The sequence below is a fragment of the Poromitra crassiceps genome, assembly GCF_964638095.1.
Source record: "Poromitra crassiceps genome assembly, chromosome: 29".
In the NCBI taxonomy this organism is placed as follows: Eukaryota; Metazoa; Chordata; class Actinopteri; order Beryciformes; family Melamphaidae; genus Poromitra; species Poromitra crassiceps.
In genome coordinates, this window is record NC_139641.1 from 2987129 (window position 1) to 3010601 (window position 23473).

Below are 23473 nucleotides of genomic sequence, written 5' to 3' on the forward strand. Positions count from 1 at the left end.
GGTCATCTTTCAAGACCCACAGTAAATTATCTATTAGCACCAGAGTGATTTGCAATACCTCAAAATGAAGATGTACGTCTCTGGGTTCACCAGGAAAAAAAAAGTGAGCTTTTAGCATGTTCTGTACTCTACTTATAGCCATTTATATACACCCTGTTTTCACCCAAAATGTCTCTCTGAGAAAAGAAATTGCAGAAAATGGCATTTATGTACAGCACACAATATCATGCAGAACTCGCTCTCAATTCTTTTATTTTGAACTGTATTGACATCAGACATGTAAATATTATTCATTATGACACAAATGACAAAAAAAAAATATATATATATATATATATATATATGAAGTGCTTTTTTTACATTCAACAATACAGTTTGCTCAGTGTGAGTGAGTGTACAGACAGACACACAGACAGACAGACAGACACACAGACACAGACACACACACACACACACACACACACACACACACACACACACACACACACACACACACAGAGAGAGAGAGTTCTGTCCACAGCTGCCTGCAGCTAGATCGCACCTCCTTCCCCCTCCTTCCCCATCAGCGTTTTGCCTCCTCTGCTGCTCGTTTTCCTCCTCTCGTTCGGGCTGGGAGTGGGACGAATGCTGCGACACGAGTCACACGACACAGGAACGGGTCCGCGGCTTGGCTTTGGGACCAGGCGCTGCTGGAACCGGATCGATCATGTTCGTCATGGGTTTGACTAGGCAATCCAGGTTCGCCCTGCAGCAAGGCAGCAGTGCAGCGCGCCGAGAGGCGTTTCAATGGTGTTTTTTCCTCTGTACAAGGAAGCGCGTTTCTCTGTTTTTCCTCTTTTCCTCCTTCTTCCTCGTTTCAAACAACAGCTGCGGTATGTGTTTGATAACGTGCTGTCGGCTACCCTTTGAGGATAGGGACCAGATGACATGTCAGAGGCTGGATAAGTGTTTCAACTACGCGCTGCACTCATAAAAACAAAAACACGTCAAACACGTCTTTGGCGTGGATGGCTATTTCTGATAAGACGTCAAAGACGTCTTTGGCGGTGAATGAGTTAAGTGATTACAGCAAAATAAAATTGAGCTAATATCACCATTCATTTTTTTTACCCGCAATACGTATCGTAATATTATTCTATCGTGATATAGGCTATTGAATTTCTGTATATTGTCCCATCCCTAACTGCCACCTACTGCTATTGTAAGAATATAGCATCTAGCTCTGCCAACCTGTCTCTCACACTATGTCTATCTCTCTACCTGCCTATCTATCACTCCCCCGCTCCCTCTCTCTCTGCCTTGCTCGTTAGGCTTCCTACCATCTGCTCCTTCCTCTCCTCCCAGCTGGCTGCGCTCCAGAGGATATGTCCAATATGATATGTCCCATAGGATATGTCCCATAGGATATGTCCCATAGGATATGTCCCATAGGATATGTCCCAGCTAGCTGCGCTCCAGAGGATATGTCCAATATGATATGTCCCATAGGATATGTCCCATAGGATATGTCCCATAGGATATGTCCCAGCTAGCTGCGCTCCAGAGGATATGTCCAATATGATATGTCCCATAGGATATGTCCAATATGATATGTCCCATAGGATATGTCCAATAGGATATGTCCCATAGGATATGTCCCATAGGATATGTCCAATATGATATGTCCCATAGGATATGTCCCATAGGATATGTCCCATAGGATATGTCCCATATGATATGTCCCATATGATATGTCCCATAGGATATGTCCAATATGATATGTCCCATAGGATATGTCCCATAGGATATGTCCAATAGGATATATCCCATAGGATATGTCCCAGCTGGCTCCGCTCCAGAGGATATGTCCCATAGGATATGTCCCAGCTAGCTGCGCTCCAGAGGATATGACTCTGGCTGAGTCTCCCTCTGATGATGCTAACACTGTCATTATGGCTGTCAGTGGCCCCTCGCTGCTGTGTAATTTCGGTTTCCAGCGGTCGTCCTCGATGTCGTCAGATCGGCAACTTCTACAACAACGAGGAGGGTGAAAAGTTCAATGTCTCTTTTAGGAGCTGATGGACACACACACACACACACACCCCCGACACACACACACACACACACACACACACATACACACACACACACACACACCCCACACACACACATACACACACACACACACACACACACACACACACACACACACACACACGTACCGCAGGACATTCCCAATAAGTCAAATCTTAAAAAGTGGACTATTTCTTCAACAGTAGTTCGCTACTGTGCTGGCTGTTTTGGAATGAGTAGACGTTCTTCTTGAAGCATGGCAATATCAAAATGGCCTTCTCCTCAGTGGTCAGGATCAGTTTGTCTTAGTCGAATGCACGAGCCTTTTGGGCTACCAAAGTATCTACAAGTCTTGTTGGGCCTTACTGCCGCAGAGCGAGGGAGATTTCTCTGATCCAATGCTATGTGATGCTCTGAAGCAACATCTCTTGGCTAGGGCTGCAACAACGAAACGATACCATTTGATTATTGAATTTTTTGGCAACGAATTGCATTATCGATTGGTTGGGTTGCGATTCGTTGGGTCGCAGAGCTATATAATTATATGCTGCCTTCAAATGGAAGTCCTGAATTTGTGTTTACGAGACCGGAAGTCGTGTAGCCTACTGTTCACGACATGTTTGGCATTCAAGTGGTCACATCGTGAGTATGCGCAGCTGACTAGAACCCAGGCTAGCAATTTAGCTAACACTAGCTAGCGAGCGGCTAACTACGTTAATGCAGGAAATGCAAAGGCATAATGACAGAGGAAAAAGGTATCTTATAAGTCAAAGTCAAAAGTTATGTTAGGACATAAATCCATCTCTCGGTAACTGTGTTACGCTTTGTGAATGACGTTCAATGGAACGTGGCTGGTGCTTGTTTTGTTGATTAGAGCAGCTGTGAAACATTTTAGACAACAGCACGAGCTCGAGTGTGATATTGCTTTCATACAACAGTTGTACAGCATAAACAAAGCTATTCATCAAGTAATAACAGCATTTTTGTCAAGTAATTTGCGACAACTGATGATTTCTGTCTATTATTTGCCTCCTCCAACAAAAACAGTTCCCCCAGGATTGCACTAGTGTTAGTTACCAAGCAAGCAGAAACAGTCATATTTCCAACCAGTGAGAGGCAGCGATGTGCCGCAAGGCATCTAGTCTGCCGCAAAGCTATTAGAAGCAGAAGAAGACGCTCGCCCGATAGCTCACTAACAGATTAGCACTAGTATTTTAGCAAACTATCAAAGACAGCGTTATCTTTATGGTGTTTTAATAATGTTACTAGACACACATAACTCTATAGAGCCCTGTTGTAAGGTCTGTTTATCAAAATAACGCTTATTTTGAAAACGGTTTTACTTTGTGGAGTAAATCAGCAGCTAACAGGCTGGAGGAGGCGCACACCATGGATGGATACGGTCAATGATTAGACTCAACAACAGCTGTGAAGCGGAGTGATATACACACAGTGAAGTGCCAGTGCTGTTATCGTGAAATATCAGTCAGCACTGCTAGGATCCCTCTTGTCCAATCAAATTGCTCGGCCGGAACTAACGGTTGTATAATGTAAGTTAAGTAACTGTTGTAACATTAGCCATGGATGACATGGCCTCAACAGCTGAGCAGGGTAAGCTGGTTGTTACTACAACATCTTTAATTAAGTTAACGAGATTAGATGTGCTTTGCGTTTTGAAGTGAGGAAACGTTCAGCTCACAGCAGGCAGTTCTATAGCCGGTGTTTTCTGCTTGTGATCCAGCTTGGTGTGTGTGTGTGTGTGTGTGTGTGTGTGTGTGTGTGCGTGTGTGCGCGCGCGCGCGCGCATGTGTGACAGGTGTCAAGTGTCAGAGGGCACACTATCTCATGCCTTCTGGTTCTGCCCTTCACTAACGGCATTCTGGACCAACATATTTGATTGGTACACTAAGGCCTATATAGCCCTCCAACCGGAGGCAGAACTCGCCATCTTCGGCTGCTCAGAGTCCTCTCTGAACGTCCCTACAGCTGTGCAACAGTCTCTAACACAGGGGACAACTGTTGTCAAAAAAACTGATTCTGAAGGAATGGAAGTCATCCTCTTCACCTTCTTTCCAACTGTGGTGGATGAACATGACCTCTGTTATACGGATGGAGAGACTTAGGTTTCTGAGGAGCAATTCAATGAAAAAGTTCTTGGGTCAAAAATGTGTTTTTCTTATAAATTGAAAATAAAATGTAATAACGTTACTTTACTTATTACTTGGTTTCAAAAGTAATTAGTTACCGTACATTGACTGTTGCTTTACTACAGTATATTACTTTCGCTACACCCCCCCCCCCCCCCACACACACACACTTTTTTTTAAAGTGAAGTACAGCCTGTTTATCCAGCTCCTTTTAGAACTGACTCCACTTTATTGGAACAATAAATGAACCTTACAGGAGGAGTCAACAATCAACAATCAGTATGCAAACTGCATACTTTATTTTATTTGCCTATAGGACAAAAACTAATCACATTCTGGCAACGCCGTAGTCTCACATAGCCAGACCTATCTCCACACTTTGTTTTAGCGCTGTGCTGGAGAAAATAATGCACTTACTTGATGTTATTTGGATTAGTAACTGTAATATTACTATTCATTACTTTTTGGCAGTGGTGTAATGTAACTAAGTATAAATATTTAAGTACTGTACTTACATATTTTTTCTCAGTATCTGTACTTTACTTGAGTATTTATATTTCTGTCAACTTTCACTTTTACTCCACTACATTTCCCAAATAAAATGGATACTTTTACTGCACTACATTTCCCCCAAGCATCTTAGTTACAAAGTAAAATCTGAAGAAATTGCGTAGCCTGCAAGCAATCAGGTTTGGCAAATCAGTGCTCTAGTTTGCAAGTTACGTTAATCACGATCCACACGCCATTCCATTTGGTGGCTCTAATGCAACATAACGTTGTTTGCCAGCGGCTATAAAAGTCAAGAAGAAGAAATAGACTTCCACTCAAGCCCAGGCATGTCTTTTGCTTGATTTTTTTTGCAGCATTTACTTGTACTTTTTACTTTCAATACTTAAGTACATTTAATATCAGAAAATTACTTTGATACTTAAGTACAGAAAATATCAAGTACTTTAAGACTTTTACTCAAGTAATATTCTAATTATTAGTGACTTTGACTTTTACCAAAGTCAAAGGGGGTCAGGGGTCAGGGGGTTGGGCAGCTCCGCCCTCCCGATTGATGTGCGTATGGCTTCATACTATACACTTCTTAATGCAAAGAGCGAGACTGTGATTATGGGTTATAGGGGGCCACCCATGCTACAAACAAACCCATGCTGTCAGTCACGGTATTGCAGGCCAAACGTTGCACTGGGGGGGGTGGATGGCGGGAAACCCGCCGTGCGCGCCAGGCCGTTTGAAGCTTTGGCTTTTCTATTTCGGTGCGTGGAACCCATTCATCTATTCTGATGTGTGGAACCCATTCATCTATTCTGATGCGTGGAACCCATTCATCTATTCTGATGCGTGGAACCCATTCATCTATTCTGATGCGTGGAACCCATTCATCTATTCGGACTCTTTTCCTCAATGTCCCTTGTTGTGAAAAAGGACGTAGCAATAGAAGAATGTGAAGTAAGGCTGCATGTTTTTTGGTTTAGCGCAGTGCATCACTTCCCCTGAGTCCACTCTCCAGAGATGAGTGATGTTTGAATGACCGTAATGTGGAATATGTTATAATTATATGGCAGACGGGGGAGACAGCTGTGCACACTGTGTCTTTCACACACACACACACACACACACAAATACACACACACACACACACACACACACGCTCGCACGCATGCACACGCACACACACACACACACACACACACGGCTGATGAATAGATTTTTGTCTGTAAATATTTTGTAATATAATAGCAAAGGAAAGAAGCTACACTCATGACCCTCTCTCTCTCTCGCTCTGCCTCTCTGTCTCTCTGTCTCTCTCTGTCTCTCTCTCTGGCTCTCTCTCTCAATTAAATTCAAAAAGGCTTTATTGGCATGGGAAACATATGTTTACATTGCCAAAGCAGGTGTGAAACGAAACAAAAATGCTCAATAATAATATAAAACTTAACAATAATAATAATAACACAATTATAAACAAAAATGTAGCACAGCTATTCATGTTATAGCCTGTTTTAATACAGAGATGAGTAAACAGAGCTATCTATTTATATTTAGCAAACAAATCTGTACATAAGGCTATAGGTAACAAAAGTTTAAAAGTAGGATATAGACAGATGAGTTAAAGATTACTGTACAGTATGTATATATGTACAGCCTGTCTATGCACAAGGTGTGCAGAGGGCGGACCCTGGGCTTTGGGGTGGTGCTCACAAACCTTGCCGCTGTGTTTGTACGTTGTTGTATTTCACCCAGCAGATATGTGAGTTTGTTGTTATCAGTCATGTTCTCAAAGTCCTTATGAGTGATTGTGATCTGTGGGAAATACAAGTCTCTGATGTCCTGGTACAGGTCGCAGGAGGTTAGAAAGTGCATCTCAGTTTCCACTGCATGTTGGGTGCAGTGGGTGCACAGTCTGTCCTCTCTCTCTCTCTCTCTCTGATAGATGTGCAGATAAAACACAAAAGGCATAGTCATTTAGACTCTTATTGGCCTGTTACTGGCAACTAAATGGGCTGTCTGGATTTTGCATTGGGGCCAGTTCTATTGAAGTGATGGGCAGCTAGCTACGTTAGCTTCACGTTAGCTTACATGTAACGTTACATTAGCGGGTTGCTTTTGGAGTTAAGACGCAAACCCTGGACGTTTCATTTTGGGTAAAGCATGAGGTAGCAAATGTTAGCCACCACAACAGCTAGCGTTAACGCCATTGACTGTATGTTAACGCTAAACAAATCCGCTGCGTTTGGTTTAACGTAACGCCAGTTCAGACTTTCCCCTCATCTAGGAAACGTTGCGGGACATGTATTGCAAATTGCAATAGCGTTGTTTTGGTTATCATCTGAAACTGAACAGCCACACTGGCCATGTTTCGCTCTATACAAAACTCTAAAGACCAGCATTTTGGTAAACAAACCGCGCCACTGGGTGGCAACGGCAATGGAACCCTATGGAGCCTGAGCTTTGGGAGGCTTGAGTGTCTGACTCTAGCCGGCGGACAATGTTTACATTTTAAAAACTGACAATTCACACAACTTTAAGACGACATGCATATATTATACATCAAACCCTTGAGCTACTTCTGCTCTCACTCAGAATGTCAAAATCTAAACGATGTGATGTATAGTTTTTGAGATATTAACGTTTGTTTGGCACAACTCATACTAGTTAACTGCCGTGGGGTTCCGCATTTCTGGGTGGCAAGTGACATCACACTGATTCGTCCTATAAAGGCAGGCGCAGGCAGCTGCTTGTGACATCATGAGCACGCAACAACAATGCTCAGCTTCCAATGCAAAACAAAGCTAAGTTGGCGCTGTATTATCGGAAGCTATTCATCGGCTAAAATGTCATTGAAATAATAAATAATAACGCAAAATTGCCATATCGGCCATTTTGCGTAAATATCGTCCATCCAAATAACATAGTAGCTGTATTTATATGGAGCCTGAATGAAGTTTCATTGGGTTTGAGAGGGGTGGTTTAACCCTTTCATAATCAGTCAATGGATACAATTTCGTCATGTAAACAACACTCATTCCGCTTCCCTGCTTACCAACACAAGAGGGTCGCCGGTTCGCACCCCCGTGTTACTTAGCTTGGTTGGGCGTCCATACAGGCACGATTGGCTGGTGTCTGCGGGTGGGAAACCGGATTGGGGGTATATGTCCTGGTCGCTGCACTGACTAGCGCCTCCTCTGGTCGGTCGGGGCGCCTGGTCGGGGTGGAAGGGAACTGGTGGGAATAGCGTGATGCTCCCACGTGCTACGTCCTGCAGGTGAAGTCTGTCAGATGAAAAGAAGCAGCTGGCTACTGGGTATGTGTCGGAGGAAGCATGGTGCTAGTCTCAGCTCTCCCCAGATCAGCAGAGGGTGGAGCAGCCACCGGGGCAGCAGGGCGGAAAATTGGCCAAGTATAATTGCGGAGAAACTGGGGAAAAAATCTGAAAAAAAACAAACACTCATTCGATTACTTTATCTTTGCCGCCTTTTTCTGCACATGCTTACGCAGTTAACGTACTTTCTTTAATCGCCTCCCCCCTGATTTTTTATCCCATTTTTATCCCCCATTAGTGCTAATTTAATTTATTTATCCTGGTTGCTACTAGGGATGCAGCGGTTTCCGGTTTGAAGGTATATCTCGGTTTCAAAAAGTCACGGTATCAAAACCACTAAGTTTTGCCGTCATACCTTCCCCACGGTATCACCTGTTTCCCCCTGAGAGAGAAAGTGCCCAGACAGAGTGCAGTTACGTGGCCCCTCCCCCCAGCTGCCCAGTCTCAGCAATCAGTGTAGCTGTGATCGTCAAGAAGTCATCAAGTCAATCGTTTACTCCCGTGCGTAGCCTATTGTAATTCAACGTGATAATGGCTGCTGAAGGAGAATCCCCAGAACGTTCCCCCGGGCGGTGGGCCGCGGCCCCGTCGAAAAAGACAAACTCGGGCGGTGTGTGGGAATATTTTTGGTAAAAGCAGGGATGGCCAGGGAGGATTAGAGGGGGAAATACCTCAAACATGAATCAGCACATCTGCAGGAACAACACCCGTCCTTCCTTATTTGCCAAATTCAAGGTACGTTAAACGTCTTGCGTCATCATACATCGTGTCGGACATAAACCATTTCCACCGGCAGGAGGATGAACGTAAAATAAACACTGTCATAGGCTAACGTTATCGATAACATAACATGGCTAATTAGCACTCAGCTGTCTTTGCTCTAACTAACGATAACGTTACTTGACTGAGCGAACGTCTTATGCCGGCGTATTGCACTGAAGAGAAGTAACAACAGTCATTAAATAAGAGGCAGAGGTGTGTGTGTGTGTGTGTGTGTGTGTGTGTGTGTGTGTGTGTGTGTGTGTGTGTGTGTGTGTGTGTGTGTGTGTGTGTGTGTGACGCACAGAGAGGCAGAAGTGTGTGTGTGTTTACATTATGTCTGCTTGGATCCATTATAAGCTAGCAATGCGCTACACTATTTCTCCTGTGCTTACAGCACATGCATCCAGTGTCTGCACTGCTACTTTCTTCCAAAATATCTGGATCTCTAATATTTGCCCTACAGTACTTTTGGATACAAATAAAAGTGTGTGTGTGTGTGTGTGTGTGTGTGTGTGTGTGTGTGTGTGTGTGTGTGTGTGTGTGGTGTGTGTGTGTGTGTGTGTGTGTGTGTGTGTGTGTGTGTGTGCACATTAACATTGAAACATTTATGTCCAGTGTCCAATCCGATTTGACAAAAGATAAGCATGTGTGTTTTAGTTTTACATACGTTAATTAGATGAAATAAATAGTTCAATAACAAACAAAAAAATGTAGGCTATTTTTTTGTTGCCAGATTTCACAATAACACATAAAGGTCCGCGATACCGTGAAACCGTGGTATTTTTGTCCAAGGTTATCATACCGTCAAAAACTCATACCGCTGCATCTCTAGTTGCTACTCCACCCTTTGCCGATCTGGGGAGAGCCGAAACTGGCTCCATGCTTCCTCCGGGACATGGGCAGTTACCAGCCGCTTCTTTTCACCTGACAGAGGAAGCTTCACCGGTAGGACATAGCACGTGGGAGGTTCTAGCTATTCCAACCAGTTCCCCTCCCTCTGAACAGGCGCCCTTAACGACCAGAGGAGGCACCACATTAGCCACCAAGATATTGCATGTTTTGGTGAAGGGGGTTCCTATATGAAGGAAACCCCCGGGAGGCACGGGGAGAACATGCAAACTCCACACAGAAAGGCCCTTTTTGACGACCCCACCCGGGCGGTGGGCACTCGAGGACATGCGGACGGGCACGCATTCCTTCAGCGCTCACAGCGTCCCAGGTGAGAATCGAACCTAGGACCTTCGAGCTCTGAGGCGACAGCGCTTACCACTGCACCACCGTGCCCCCCGCATTAACCCATTATTAACCCAGAGGCATTAACCCATTATTAACCCAGAGGCATTAACCCATTATTAACCCAGATGCATTGGGACTTGAAGCAGCCCGTCTCCACCTCTCCGGGCCAGTTTCACTTTACAGCAGTGAAAATGACAAATGGAGCCAATGCATTCTGACACTTCTGGAGTCGTATGTTTTGATCTAACTGACAAATTCTGCAGTCTAGAGTCTCCCTGAACTCCCTGAAGGTCCCAACTGACCTTGATCCTGGGATTCCTGCAAAAAAAAATCATCAGAGCAAACAGCAGTAAAGAAATAAGCAACACAGCCCATGTTAAAGTGCTGGATGTCATGTCAGAAACTGTTATTCTGATGACATACTGCATGTAAACACACCATCGTTATATTTAACGTTCATGTAAAACCTCTGCGGCCATCTTTCTTCTGAAGATTCCATTTAGAATAGAAAAACATGTCTCATGTAACCGCCGCTAGCGAGAGAATGTACGGTTCTGTTGGTCATGGGTTTCATTCTGTAATAAAACATCTAAAAGCAAAAATCTTGGGACATAATCTTATCAAATCCGCGTCCGTGGTCTAATTTGTGTCAGTTTAGGGGTCTGTGCCATGGAAACAGTTTGAGAACGGAATGGGATAATCAAACACACACACAAACACACACACACACACACACACACACACACACACACACACACAACACACACACACGCGCGGTGAATGTTTTGTATTGTGGTGGTGAATGGGGAAAGCCCAGTAACCTCCAACAGCTCTCGATATGAACATCAGCCAGGAGGGAAGACCACAACAAACAAACACGCACGCACACACGCCCACTTGCACGCACAGGCGCACACACACACACACACACACACACACACAGATGGAATTGGAAATGGAAGTAAACACACAAAATGCACACGTGCATAAACACATGAAGGCACATACACACACACGCACACACACACAGCCACAAATATTTGTCATTTCTGCACAATAATACACGAGAGAGACACATACACGGAAACCGCATACAGTGCACACATGCACATACACACACATGCACACACACACATAGACACGTGCACACACATACATACACACACACACAAAGCGCTCTATTGCTAGCCCGTTCGGCAGGGAGGACCAGTGTTGGGCAGTAACGTAACACGTTACTGTAATTTTATTACTTTCCCAGTAACTATTAACATAAGGGATTACAATTTCCAAAAAGTAATTATATTACAATTACGAATCTAAGTAACTTCAAGTTCCTGCATTACTTTCTCCAGTGTTGGCACAGCACTAAAACGAAGTGTGGAGATCGGTCTGGCTATGTGAGACTACTGTGTTGCCAGAACGTGATTAGTTTTAGGTAATCAAATATATAAAGTATGCATTGTGGCTGATTGTTGACTCCTCATGTAAGGTTAATTATTGTTCCAATGAAGTGGATTCAGTTCTAAAATGGCTAAACAGGTTGTACGTCACTTTTAGGAAGGGAGGGTAGCGAAAGTAATATTGTAAAGTAACGAGTAATGTAACTACAGTAATTCCTTTTGATACCAAGTAATACGTAAAGTAACTTGATCACTTAAAGGAGTATCTTGCCCAACACTGGGAGGGACGCATCTGGGCCAAGGGGAAAGTCCGCAGTAGGGTTGGCAGCACGATGGACGATGGCATCGACCATCGTGATGGGCCGACCCCCCATCGACCTCTGAGCCTTCTACATCGGATCATCGTGATGAATTTTCTGTTTGAATTAAAATTGTGCAGTTTTAACACATTCACTGCCAACAGTTTTTTTTTACTGTAGGTAGCTTCTGCCAAGGTTTTTTTTTGAGGATTCTGGCTCATCTTTCAAGAGCCGAGGATTATTTTCTGCTAGGATTTTGTGAACACAAAATATCTCAAAAGAACTAATAGAATGTGTGCTTTCTCTGTCTAAAAGAGTTAGTTTGTAGAGTTAGTAGTTATGTAGGCATTAGCAGTTGAATTGGTTTCAGCGTCTGAAAATGAAAGGTGAGAAAAATGCCTTTTTGTGAAATTCGATAGAACAGTCACTTTAACCATTTATTTTTGGCATCAAAGAGATCAGACATCTAAACAATTTGTTCTGAACAGTATTTTCCTCCATAACAGCACCCGCACCCCCCTCTCCTTCAAACTCCTCCCTCCGTGGGCGTTCTCCTCCCTCCTTGGCTCTGCAGCAGGTGTGTCACAAGCGAGTTTCTGCTGCCTGTCTGCTCCCTGGCGGCCCCTCGTCGGGCGAGCCTGGATGGGGCTCGCTCATTTCTTGGGGTTTCGGTTGAGAGCTTTGATGAAGCTTTTGCGATTCTGGGCTTTATGCTCCGTGTTTCAAAGTGTGTTGCACCCAGTCTATTTTTGGAACCCCCCACCGTTGTGCGCCACCGTTGTGCGCCAGCGCGAAAGCGTTTTCGCCAAACCATTCTACAGTATGAGAATGGTTTCTTCACGCTTTTCCCTGCAGTTTTGGCTTGCTTTCTCTAGTCTGGAGAGCACTGTCGCCACTTAGTGGGTCGGTGGAATGGGTTGTACACGTTCGGTGGCTTTTTTTTTTTGACGAGTTGACTCGTCATTGGCAGTCAACCGTTGGTTTCTGCTTGACGAGTTGACTCGTCAACGGCAGTGAACGTGTTAATAATAAAAAAGGGCAAGTCCACTTACCGTGACACGCGGGGGAAGTGCGGGCAACATTAAACAAGCGCACCCAGTTCAGTTCAGGGAAGCCTCTCCTCCCCCTACCATGTCAAATCATTTATGCACGGTGCAAACAGGATGTGGGCGGTGTTAACCACCAGAATTATTCACAGGTGTGGCCTGACAATGCCTGGGCGTCACATCAATCAAACCAGATTCCTGTCTTCACCCGTTCTACTATGAATCACCTCATTCAATGGAGAGGAATTGCTTCAAAATGTCCCCATTCGATGGGGGGGTGGAGTTGTACAATCTCCTTTCCATTCAATTATTATTCAAATTTGTTTATTGGGTTTTTCATTTCAAACATACTACATATAAACAGAGACATAAGAAAAAGCAAGACATGTAGCACCAAAATAGGACAGAACATAATAATAATAATAATACAAGAGACACAGACACCCAAGACTCAAAAATAATAATAATGAAAATAAATAAATGCTACAAACAATTACAATACACTTTGCAGGGGATACGCTAAGTGCTGAGGATATATGTTCTGACAATCACTCGTGGCAAAAGCCAACACTTGAATCTCTGAATGTCAGTTAGGCAGTATTGGGAGGAGAGAGGTCATTTTTTATCAAAGTAATCTAGAAACGGACCCCACACTCTAAGATATTTCTGAGTCGAAGCACGTATAGTGTATTTCAGTTTATCCAATTTAAGGTATGCCATAACATCTCTGACCCAACATGCATGAGATGGAGGGGCAGCTGATTTCCAGCTCATTAAAATGAGTCGTCGGGCCAGAAGCGATGAAAAAGCCAAAGCCTCGGCTTGAGCACCAGAGACTGTGACTCCATCAGGTGCTACTCCAAAAATGCCAATGGCAGGGTCTGGATGAATGACCTTCCAGCAGATGTAAGAAAATGTTTCAAAGATGGAGGACCAAAAAGGAACCAGAGACGAGCACGACCAGAACATATGATATAGAGTGGCTGGGGCCCGTTTTACACCTAGAACATGTCGGGTCAAAGCCGGGGTACATCCTGGCAAGCCTACTTTTCGATAAACGAAGTCTGTGTAACACTTTGAATTGCAATAATCCATGTCGGATGTAAATGGATGTTGAGTGAATCATCCCTATCACTGACTGCCAAGTAAAGTCTGAGATCTCATTTGCTCCCATAACTCTTTCAGATGATCGAGGGTGGGCAAAGCTTCCTTTCCATTCAATGAGGTGATTCATAGTAGATCTGGTGCTGTCTTGCAGTCCCTGTAATACAGTTTGTGTGAGGCATGCTGTAATTCTCCCCATGCGTAATTTGGATAGTTGTAGGACTATTGACTGTATATATTATCCCTATCTCATAATGACACCATCACATCATATGATTGATTGATTGATTGACTTTATTAATGGATATAGAGAAACAAAGACAAAATCCAAGGGATAGCATGTAAAAGTGTAAACACTTATTTCCAACATGGTCCCCGATGTTCTAAACACAGGACAGACAATAACAGAAAACATGTAGTCATCTAAGAAATCAGTAACAAAAATCCCCATTACAAACATAAAATAGATTTAGACACCAATAAATATGGTACTTGAAAATAACTTATCCTAAAATCATCCATTATTAGTCACACTCAAAATTGCATAAGAAACTACAAAAACACAAGTTAAAAAAATAAAATAAAAAAAATAAAACAGTCATCACAGTAAAACACATACTCACAGGACCCGCCAAGAATTAGGCCATACTAACCTACCCAGTCACTTTGTAGTCACTTTATATACCTGTTAAAAACATCTGAGTTTTGATGCAGTTTGGGTTATTTTGTTGACTGGGGTGGGACAATAGAAACGTGTTTGCAGCGGGTAAACGCCGGAGACAAAAGAAAAGATTGGAGGATTTACAGTGGACTCAATTCAAACTCTGTGAAACACTGAGCTGCCGACTCGTGCCGAGGACAGAGAGAGAGGAGAGAGCTTGTGACAGATCGGCTGTGATGCCAACGACCCTCCGGGTTATAGCAGGTGAAGGTGAATAGCATATTGCAACTAGGCTCCAATGTACAAGTTTTCTCAATTAATTTACCATAACCCCTCCTTGCGATGAAAGTTTCTCAGTCAATTATAGTTGATTGTCTCACCTAAGAGGTGCATTTCAAAGCTCTTAGCGCAAAGTGAAAGCGCACTGCTGACGATAGGATAATGCCATCTATCCCCACATTTTAGCGCCGAAACGCCTGGTTTCCAGCACAATTATAACAGGCATGCGCTTGTGCACGCCCCCAATTTGCATTGCGCAGGGTGTTAAACAAGCGCAAACGCTAAATTACCAGATAGGGCCCCAAGTCTCAAGTCTGAGCTAGAGTCCAAGTCAAGTCTCAAGTCTGAGCTAGAGTCCAAGTCAAGTCTCAAGTCTTTGAGCTAGAGTCCAAGTCAAGTCTCAAGTCTTTGAGCTAGAGTCCAACTTAACTCTCAAATCACAAGTCCAAGTCCCCCTCTTTGCTAGAATCTGGAGTTCATGCCAGAGCCAGATACTATGCAATAAAACGTATGTTCTTTTAGTTTTTCCACTTCCTCTCCTCACCCAGTTCACTTCCTTTACCTCACTTCTTTCTCTAGCTTGACTCCTCACTAATTAGTTATTTTGTTCACCTGTTGGTTCCCTCACTGATTGTCCCCATTCATTTCACCTGAGTTCCCTCCCTCCTATTTAAGTCTGCACTCCTCAGTTTCCTTCATTCCTTCCACACCAATGCATGGGGCGGCATGATGTACAGACGGCACCGCATTTAAAGGGCAGCTCCTGTGTTTTTTCCTCCTGTGTTTCCTCATTGCCCAAATACTGTTTGCTGGACCAATAAATACTTTCAACTGGACCCAAACCTGTTTGGACATTATTGTCTATCTGCATCCTGACCGATGCCCCATGGTGACAAGTCAAAGTGAATCCTGAGAACCAAACCCTCCATTACAACTTATATTCAGTGAAGATCTAGTCAGAAATGGCCAGCTGTCATACACTATCTACAGAACATTGACTCGTCTTGTCCCATGTCTAAACCTGTGTCTCTCTGGGCTGTCCTACACCATCTATAGAACATTGACTCGTCTTGTCCCATGTCTAAACCTGTGTCTCTCTGGGCTGTCATTCCCTATCTACAGCACATTGACTTGTCTTGTCCCATGTCTAAACCTGTGTCTCTCTGGGGTGTCATACTTTGATTGAATTTTTGATTGAATACTTTATTGACAACAACAAGTAAAGAAGCATCATAGTACAACAATGTCTAAAGTGCTGGTCAAATGGATAAAAACACAATAAAGCCATAGGCTTGTTTCCATTGTGGTCCATTTACATAAAACAAAACATAAAACGGCACGAGAAAACATGCATGGTCGGGCACAAAGACAGGACATCCTAAATAAAGTGCAAATATACCTCACCTAGACCTGGGCACAAAGACAGGACATCCTAAATGAAGTGCAAATATACCTCACCTAAAAACTCATAAAACCAACAAATATTAAAATAACTTAAAACTGCAAAAACAATTAAAACCAACTCATAATAAAAGAAATAAAAGCCAAAACTTAAGACCACTTTGATTAAGTAAGTAAGTAAAAGTTTATTTCTAAAGCACCCCTCCCAGCACGAGTGCACAGAGTGCTGTACAAAATATGTCAGTCAAAACATTTAGGCCTATATGGCACTAGGGCATAATAGTAACATAACATAACAGCAAAAGTAGAATAAAAACTTAAAAACAATATACAAACATAAAACCAAGTGCAAGAAGACAGTGACGTGATGACGGCCTAAGACTGCTCCAAACGCCTGCTTAAATAAGTGCGTCTTCAGGTGTCCCTTGAACAGGTTGAGGGAGGGAGCCGATCTCAGGGCCGATCAGCTGCTGAGCCATGATTTTAGGGCGGTTTTAAAACCGAGAGGGGAGTTCAAGAGTTTCAGTGATGTTGGCAGGGCATTCCACATCACCGTAGCAGAGTAAAAAAACAAAGTTTTTACCCAAGCACGTCCTACATTTTGGCGGGACCAGGTCCGTGGGGCTCCCTCTTGTCCTGTATTTGTGGACATCACTTACCTTATTAAAATAATTTACGAGATACCTGGGGACCGTTTCCTTGAGCACCTTAAAAACCAGAAGCATTTTAAGCTGGTGTACTCTTTCCTCCACCCTGAGCCATGTGCTGATGAAGTGTGCTGGTGTTAAATGAGTCCTAGGGTGAAGGTTGTGCAGGAGTCGCACATTATTATTATTATTATTTTTATTATATTATATTATATTTTTATTATTATTATATTATTTTGGGAGGTCTGGAGATTTGTCTTCATTGGTTTGGTTATGTTACTGTACCAAGAAGTGCAACTCGTGCTGTCCCATGTCTAAACCTGTGTGTCTAGATTGGCAAGAGGCGGTCTCACTGGTGCACTCATCATCAATATGTATTAGGCACGGGTTGGTACAGTTTAAAGTTCTACATAGGCTTCACTTATCGGCGAGCAAGCTGGCCAAGTTATATCCTGGTTTAGACCCAAACTGTGTTAGGTGCAGTCGAGACCCAGCTACCCTCAGTCACATGTTCTGGCTGTGCCCCAAACTGACCCCACTCTGGACAGGTGTATTTAACACATTTTCCTTTATGTGCGACAGAGTCATTGATCCCAATCCATTGACCGCTCTGTTCGGTGTAGTCCCACAGGAGACATCAATTCCAACTCACCAAGCTGAAGCTATAGCATTCTCTACATTACTGGCTAGACGTCTAATACTCTTCAGCTGGAAGAAGGTTAGGGCACCATCCCATAAGCGCTGGGTAGAAGAAGTAATGTCCCATCTCAAACTAGAACAGCTTAAACACACTGCCCGAGGCTCCACCCAGAAGTACCTTAAGATCTGGCAACCGTTTCTGTCCTACTTTGAGACGGAGTTCCCACAGGTTGTAGAAGAGTAGCTGCTCCCCCCCCCCTCCCCCCTCCCCCAATCCTATCCTACATTTTGATTTTGATTTGTTTTGTTTTGTTTTGTTTATTTCGTCATGTATTTGTATTCTTGTCCTGACTGGTTTAATTTAATTGTATTGTATTGTATTGTATTGTATTGTATTGATTTTGATTTATTGAGTAGTGTTGGTATTGTTGTGGGTTTGTTTTTGTTTTGTCCTGTTCTGTTTGTGTTAATTTGGAGAACGGAGTACTTTGAAAAACCAATAAAAACATTTGAATAATAAACCTGTGTGTCTCTCTGGGCAGCTCTTCACGGCGTCTCTCTCGTGGGCCTTCCAACAGCAGGGGGCGCCACCCAAGTACCAGCACCGTGACCCCGTGACCTCCGACCTCCTGCTGTGCGAGCAGTGCCCGCCCGGCACGGCCGTCAGACGACACTGTACCAGAGACACGCCCACAGAGTGCCAGCCGTGCCCCCACAGACACTTCACTGACAGCTGGCACTGGGGAGACACCTGCCAGCACTGCACCTCGGTATGTTCCTGGGTTCCTCACTTTATGTCTTCTTCTCTCCTTTCTTTTCTTTTAAGCTATTTTTACCATAGAATTTCACTGTCCAGGGCGATTTTGATGATTCTGGTGTCAAATGACAGGTTTTTAACTATGGAAATTTCAAAATTATACATCAGAAATCATTTGTATATCTCCTTTTGCCATTTACTCTGCATATATTTTGAAAGTAATGTGAAAATATGTGTAAGAGCCATACTTGATTTGTGTTTGTATAATATTCTTTCATGCCTCTAGGGGGTGTTAAGCCAAAAGGCCTAAGTTGGCCATAGGTCATTTAAGTGGATGCCAATCAGGGCACAGGTGTTGCTAATGAGAGGAGGCAAACAGTTTTTGAGTGTGCTCAGTCCAACACAGGGAATGGCTGTATTTTGGTTTATTATTTCATTTAAACTTAATGGAAGTGATGGACACTGAGATAATTTGAGACACTATTGGTAAGATAATAAATTCATCATTATAAAACGTATGAAAACTGGACATTAATTTTGATTGAGTACATGTCTAAACCAACATTGGTATGTGGCATGAACAGCATTGTTCAGAATTAACCACCTAATTCACCACGTTAATGACACATGAACAGCAACAAAAAAAATCAGAAACGTAACACCCGTGTTACGGTGCAAAAAATACTTTTAATGAAATAAATCCCAAATCCAGGGCCCAGCTGTCTCCGTCTGCAAAAGTGAAAACAGACATAATGCAAGTAAATGAGTCCAGTGCAAGTTGGATTTTGCAGGAGGGCATTATTCAAAATTAATTTAGAACATTTGTGATCAAAGGTTTTGGTTGCAGAGCCTTCAAGAGTGGCTTTATGTGCAATATTTCCTACCAGTGCTTTTGATTCTGTCATAGCCGTTGCTGGAACAGGCTCCTCCAGAGCGCCTCCCTTACGCGGCGTAAGGGCTCGGGTGGAGGCCCGCCTCCAGAGCGTGGTGGATCTCATTCAGATCCCTCACCAGAGCGTGGTGGTTCTCATCCGGAGGCAACACCAGAGCATGGTGGTTCTCATTCAGAGCCCACCTGCCCTCATCCAGATCGCGAATGATCTTCTCCCGAGCCCTCATGTGCTCCTCCAGAGCCTAGAAAGATAATACAATTAATAAAATTCTCACTGAGCCTCTCCTCCACCATGTTTTTTTTTTTTTTTTTACAATATTTTTATTCAGTTTCACATTTTTCTCCCCACATATATTACACATACAGACAGACAATAGTAATCAAATTCACATACTACATAATTATATTAAGACAAAACTAAACTAAGCAAAACAATAATAAATAAAACAAAATGAAAGACTAAAAAATAAAACAAAACAAAAAACAATGCATATCAACGAGCTAGAAATGATATCAGAGGGTCCCATACCCTCTCAAAATCTTCTGCCCTTCCTCTACTGATATAAGTCAGGCGTTCTAGCGCCATACAGGCTGCCATCTCCCTCTTCCAAACTTGTATTGATGGTATTTCCATTTTTTTCCAGGACAGAGCTATCATCCTCCTGGCCTGCAGGAGTCCAAAATCTATCAAAGTCCTCTGCTTTGAGTTACCAATCAAATTAACTGGAAAAATACCTAAAACACATAATTTTGCTTGACGTGGGACCTCAACTTCAACAATTTCTGTTCGTCTGAACAACACTCTCCCAGTATTTTTGTAGCTTCGGACAGTCCCATACACAATGAAATAGAGTACCCTTTCCAACAAAGCATTTACTACAGGTATATTAGGGGACCAACGATTCAGTGTAACAGGGGTGGTATAAGTTCTCATCAGCCACTTATATTGTAGAAGCCTCATTCTTGTATTAAGGGATTGTTTTTGGGCTTTTTCACATGCCTCCTCCCAATCAGCTTCATCTATGTCCCCTTGAACATCTACTCTCCATGCCTCTAACCTGTCGATAGTAGATTCCTTATCATATGACATCAGATCTGTGTAGAAGAAAGAAACATGCTTCCTTCCCTCTGGGGGCAGACGTGTGAGATTTTCGATATGAGACAATAATGGTTCAGACATTATATCTTTATGTTTTGTTTAGTATGAAGTGTCTCAGCTGCAGGTATTTGTAGAAATGTTTTTGAGGAATATGATATTTCTGGCATAACTGTTCAAATGTAAGAAGTTTACCCTTCACATAAAGGTCTCCTATATTCTGCACACCTCTGTCTGGCCAGATTCCAATTATCGTTGGGTCGGTTGAAAAAAGTGACAATGATGAGCAACCGCTCCTCTCCAAAAGTTAAACTTTATGATGTATATGCTTATATAAGCTAAAGTAGTGATGCCCTTTTCTGAATGGTATATGTAAGGGATAATCACCGGCTCACTATACATTATCCCGCTTAGAACACGGCCTACAACTAAATCATTCAATAATCTGACAAAAATAATTATTCAAATAGATTTTTTTAATAGCGTTTTCAACGACAAAGCGGTTTCATTCGTAATTGGCACACAAGACACCACAGCTGCAACTGGTTGGCCTAATTAGTAGTGTTTGCTGACAAAAGGCTCTTATCAACTGATTAATCCAGGTGTGGCAGAGCAGCGGTCGGTTGTCGAGAAATAATGACCGGTGAATATTGTTGATTGACCAATCAGAATCGAGTATTCAAGAGAGCCGTGTTCTAAGTAAGGGATAATCACCGGCTCACTATACATTATCCCGCTTAGAACACGGCCTACAACTAAATCATTCACAATCTGACAAAAATAATTATTCAAATAGATTTTTTAATAGCGTTTTCAACGACAAAGCGGTTTCATTCGTAATTGGCACACAAGACACCACAGCTGCAACTGGTTGGCCTAATTAGTAGTGTCTGCTGACAAAAGGCTCTTATCAACTGATTAATCCAGGTGTGGCAGAGCAGCGGTCGGTTGTCGAGAAATAATGACCGGTGAATCTTGTTGATTGACCAATCAGAATCGAGTATTCAAGAGAGCCGTGTTCTAAAGGTCTTTAGTGTGTGGCTGTAAAGCTTCATAAGGGGATTAGAGGGCTTGTCTACTTGCAGATCAAGAAAATTTAAATGAATAACGTTAGATGTGTTTAACAGAGCTGTATATCGGGTCTAGCAGCTGATCAGCAGCTCAGACAGCCTCAAACACCAGGTGATTGACAGCTCTATAATTCGCAAAACAGCAGTGGATGGAAACGCGCATGGTTTCGCATTTAATTTTGCCGACTTTCTGAAAATTCGATTAAAAGTTGCGATACATTTGGATGGAAACCCAGCTAGGCTCTTGAGTAGGGAAAAGGTTGAGTACCACTGATTTAGACAAACTCACCTCTTTGTTGTTCATATTGATGTTGTTTTAGAGGTTTTCCTTGGAAGAATATCAAACAAATGCTCAGTCTCCTTCACACAAGCCTCCATCCCTGTATTTAAAGTGTGGCCTGGGCCATACCAAGTCAATGGGGGAGGGATTCCCCCTTGCTAAAGTGTAATGTGGAGGTTAACATGCCCACATAGAATGGTGGCTGCTTATTGTGTTATTTAAATAGTCAACCTATATAATGTTTGAAAATGTATTTCTCATTAGGGTACATCTTAAGAATATTTATGATACCTCCTCTTGTTTAGCCTATCATGCTTCTCATGATAATATAGTCCAGTCCAATCAAGCTAGGCCTGAGGAAGGTGTTGTCTGATTAGTGATGGGAGAAACCTGGCTTTCTGAAGCTTACAATATAGAGCCAAAGTCAAGCCCACTTCCGGTTTAGGCATACACACCAAGAGATTTCATCCACCATTTACTTTCCCATATAGATATTCTCCCCTCCGTTGATCCTCCCTTGAGGAGAAAGCATTGAAGAAATCTCTACAGACAACCTCATGTTACCATACGTCTCATTAGGTTGAGTCTGTCTACTGAGTGAGCTTTCTCTCACCAGCTTTGTCATGGTGTGAATCAAGATTGATTTGCTAGATTATCATTATGCCATTTGTCTTTGTCACTTTTGATCAACTGAGCTGCAATTATTACAGCTCTATATATAACAGCTATATATTATATATATTACAGCTATATATAATAATATATATATATATAATAATAGAATAAAGATGAATATATGCAGAGTAAATGGCAAAAGGAGATATACAAATGATTTCTGATGTATAATTTTGAAATTTCCATAGTTAAAAACCTGTCATTTGACACCAGAATCATCCAAATCGCCCTGGACAGTGAAATTCTACGGTAAAAATTGCTGAAATGGCAGCCATCTTTAAAATGGCAGCCATTTTGAAATTTTCATGGAATAAATCTGGCTTCTCTGTGGTCATAAATGTATGGTTTGATAACAAGATCATTCGTATTGGACAATTCTACCCAAAGTTGCCCCCAAAATAGTGTTTTCAGGCTGGAAGTGGTTAACCTGACGCTGCCAGATGGACGGTATAGCTCCACATAGGTTTCACTAAACCAGTCAATCTGGGTTTGAAGTCACCAGACCCGCTGACGGAGGCGGGCACTTTGTCCAAGCTACTTGGCAGGTGATTGGATGACCCATCTGTCTATCACCGCTGGTGGGTGTTAACTTCAACCAATCAGATCGCGGAAGGTGCCTGTGGATGATCTCCGTGGTATTCATTGATTGAGTCCTCGCGGTCGTAAAGTCACCTTCGAAGCATTTAGTTAGATTATAACGAACTAGTTGTGTGGCTTAGCCTTCCCAAATGTTGAGGGTCGTTTTTTAGAATTTAATACATAGAATTGGGAACGTTACATTCAATTTCATTCACTGCCTGCCACTTCCGCGGTGGCAGCCATGCTGATGAGTGAAAAGAACTACAAAGACCATGTACCCACTACTTGCCCAGACGAGCCAGAGCCCGCCTACGGCCGCCGCTGATTCGTCGAGCCGGCATGGCTCGACCAATCATCTTAACTGCCTGTGCAGGTCCAGACCGTCACCAAAGAGCATGGAAGGAAAGAGACGAAACTCCGGCCATTTTTGGAAACAGAATGCGCCTCGCAGTGGTCAGCTGCGGTAGCGCGGGCCCCTATAATCAGCCTCTCTAAACAGTAACTCAACGGGAGAACACTCTAAATTTCGTGGATTCACATCTTTTCTGGGCGTACTGTAAATCTTGATTGAAGTGGTGTAGTGCAGGGATGTAAAACAACAACCATATTGTGGAAACTAAGC

The 23473-nt window shown here is 42.9% G+C and overlaps 1 protein-coding gene across 1 annotated transcript in view; it reads left to right on the forward strand.

The window, feature by feature from the left end:
• The window catches only part of LOC310799908 (tumor necrosis factor receptor superfamily member 11B-like), a gene marked incomplete at its 3' end in the record, with an annotated part of 75023 nt that overhangs the window by 24101 nt on the left and 27449 nt on the right, over positions 1-23473 (forward strand). The window contains exon 2 of the mRNA XM_083662516.1: positions 18045-18272. Within this exon, the coding sequence (XP_083518642.1) occupies positions 18045-18272 (228 nt within the window). The remainder of the gene's footprint in view (positions 1-18044; positions 18273-23473) is intronic.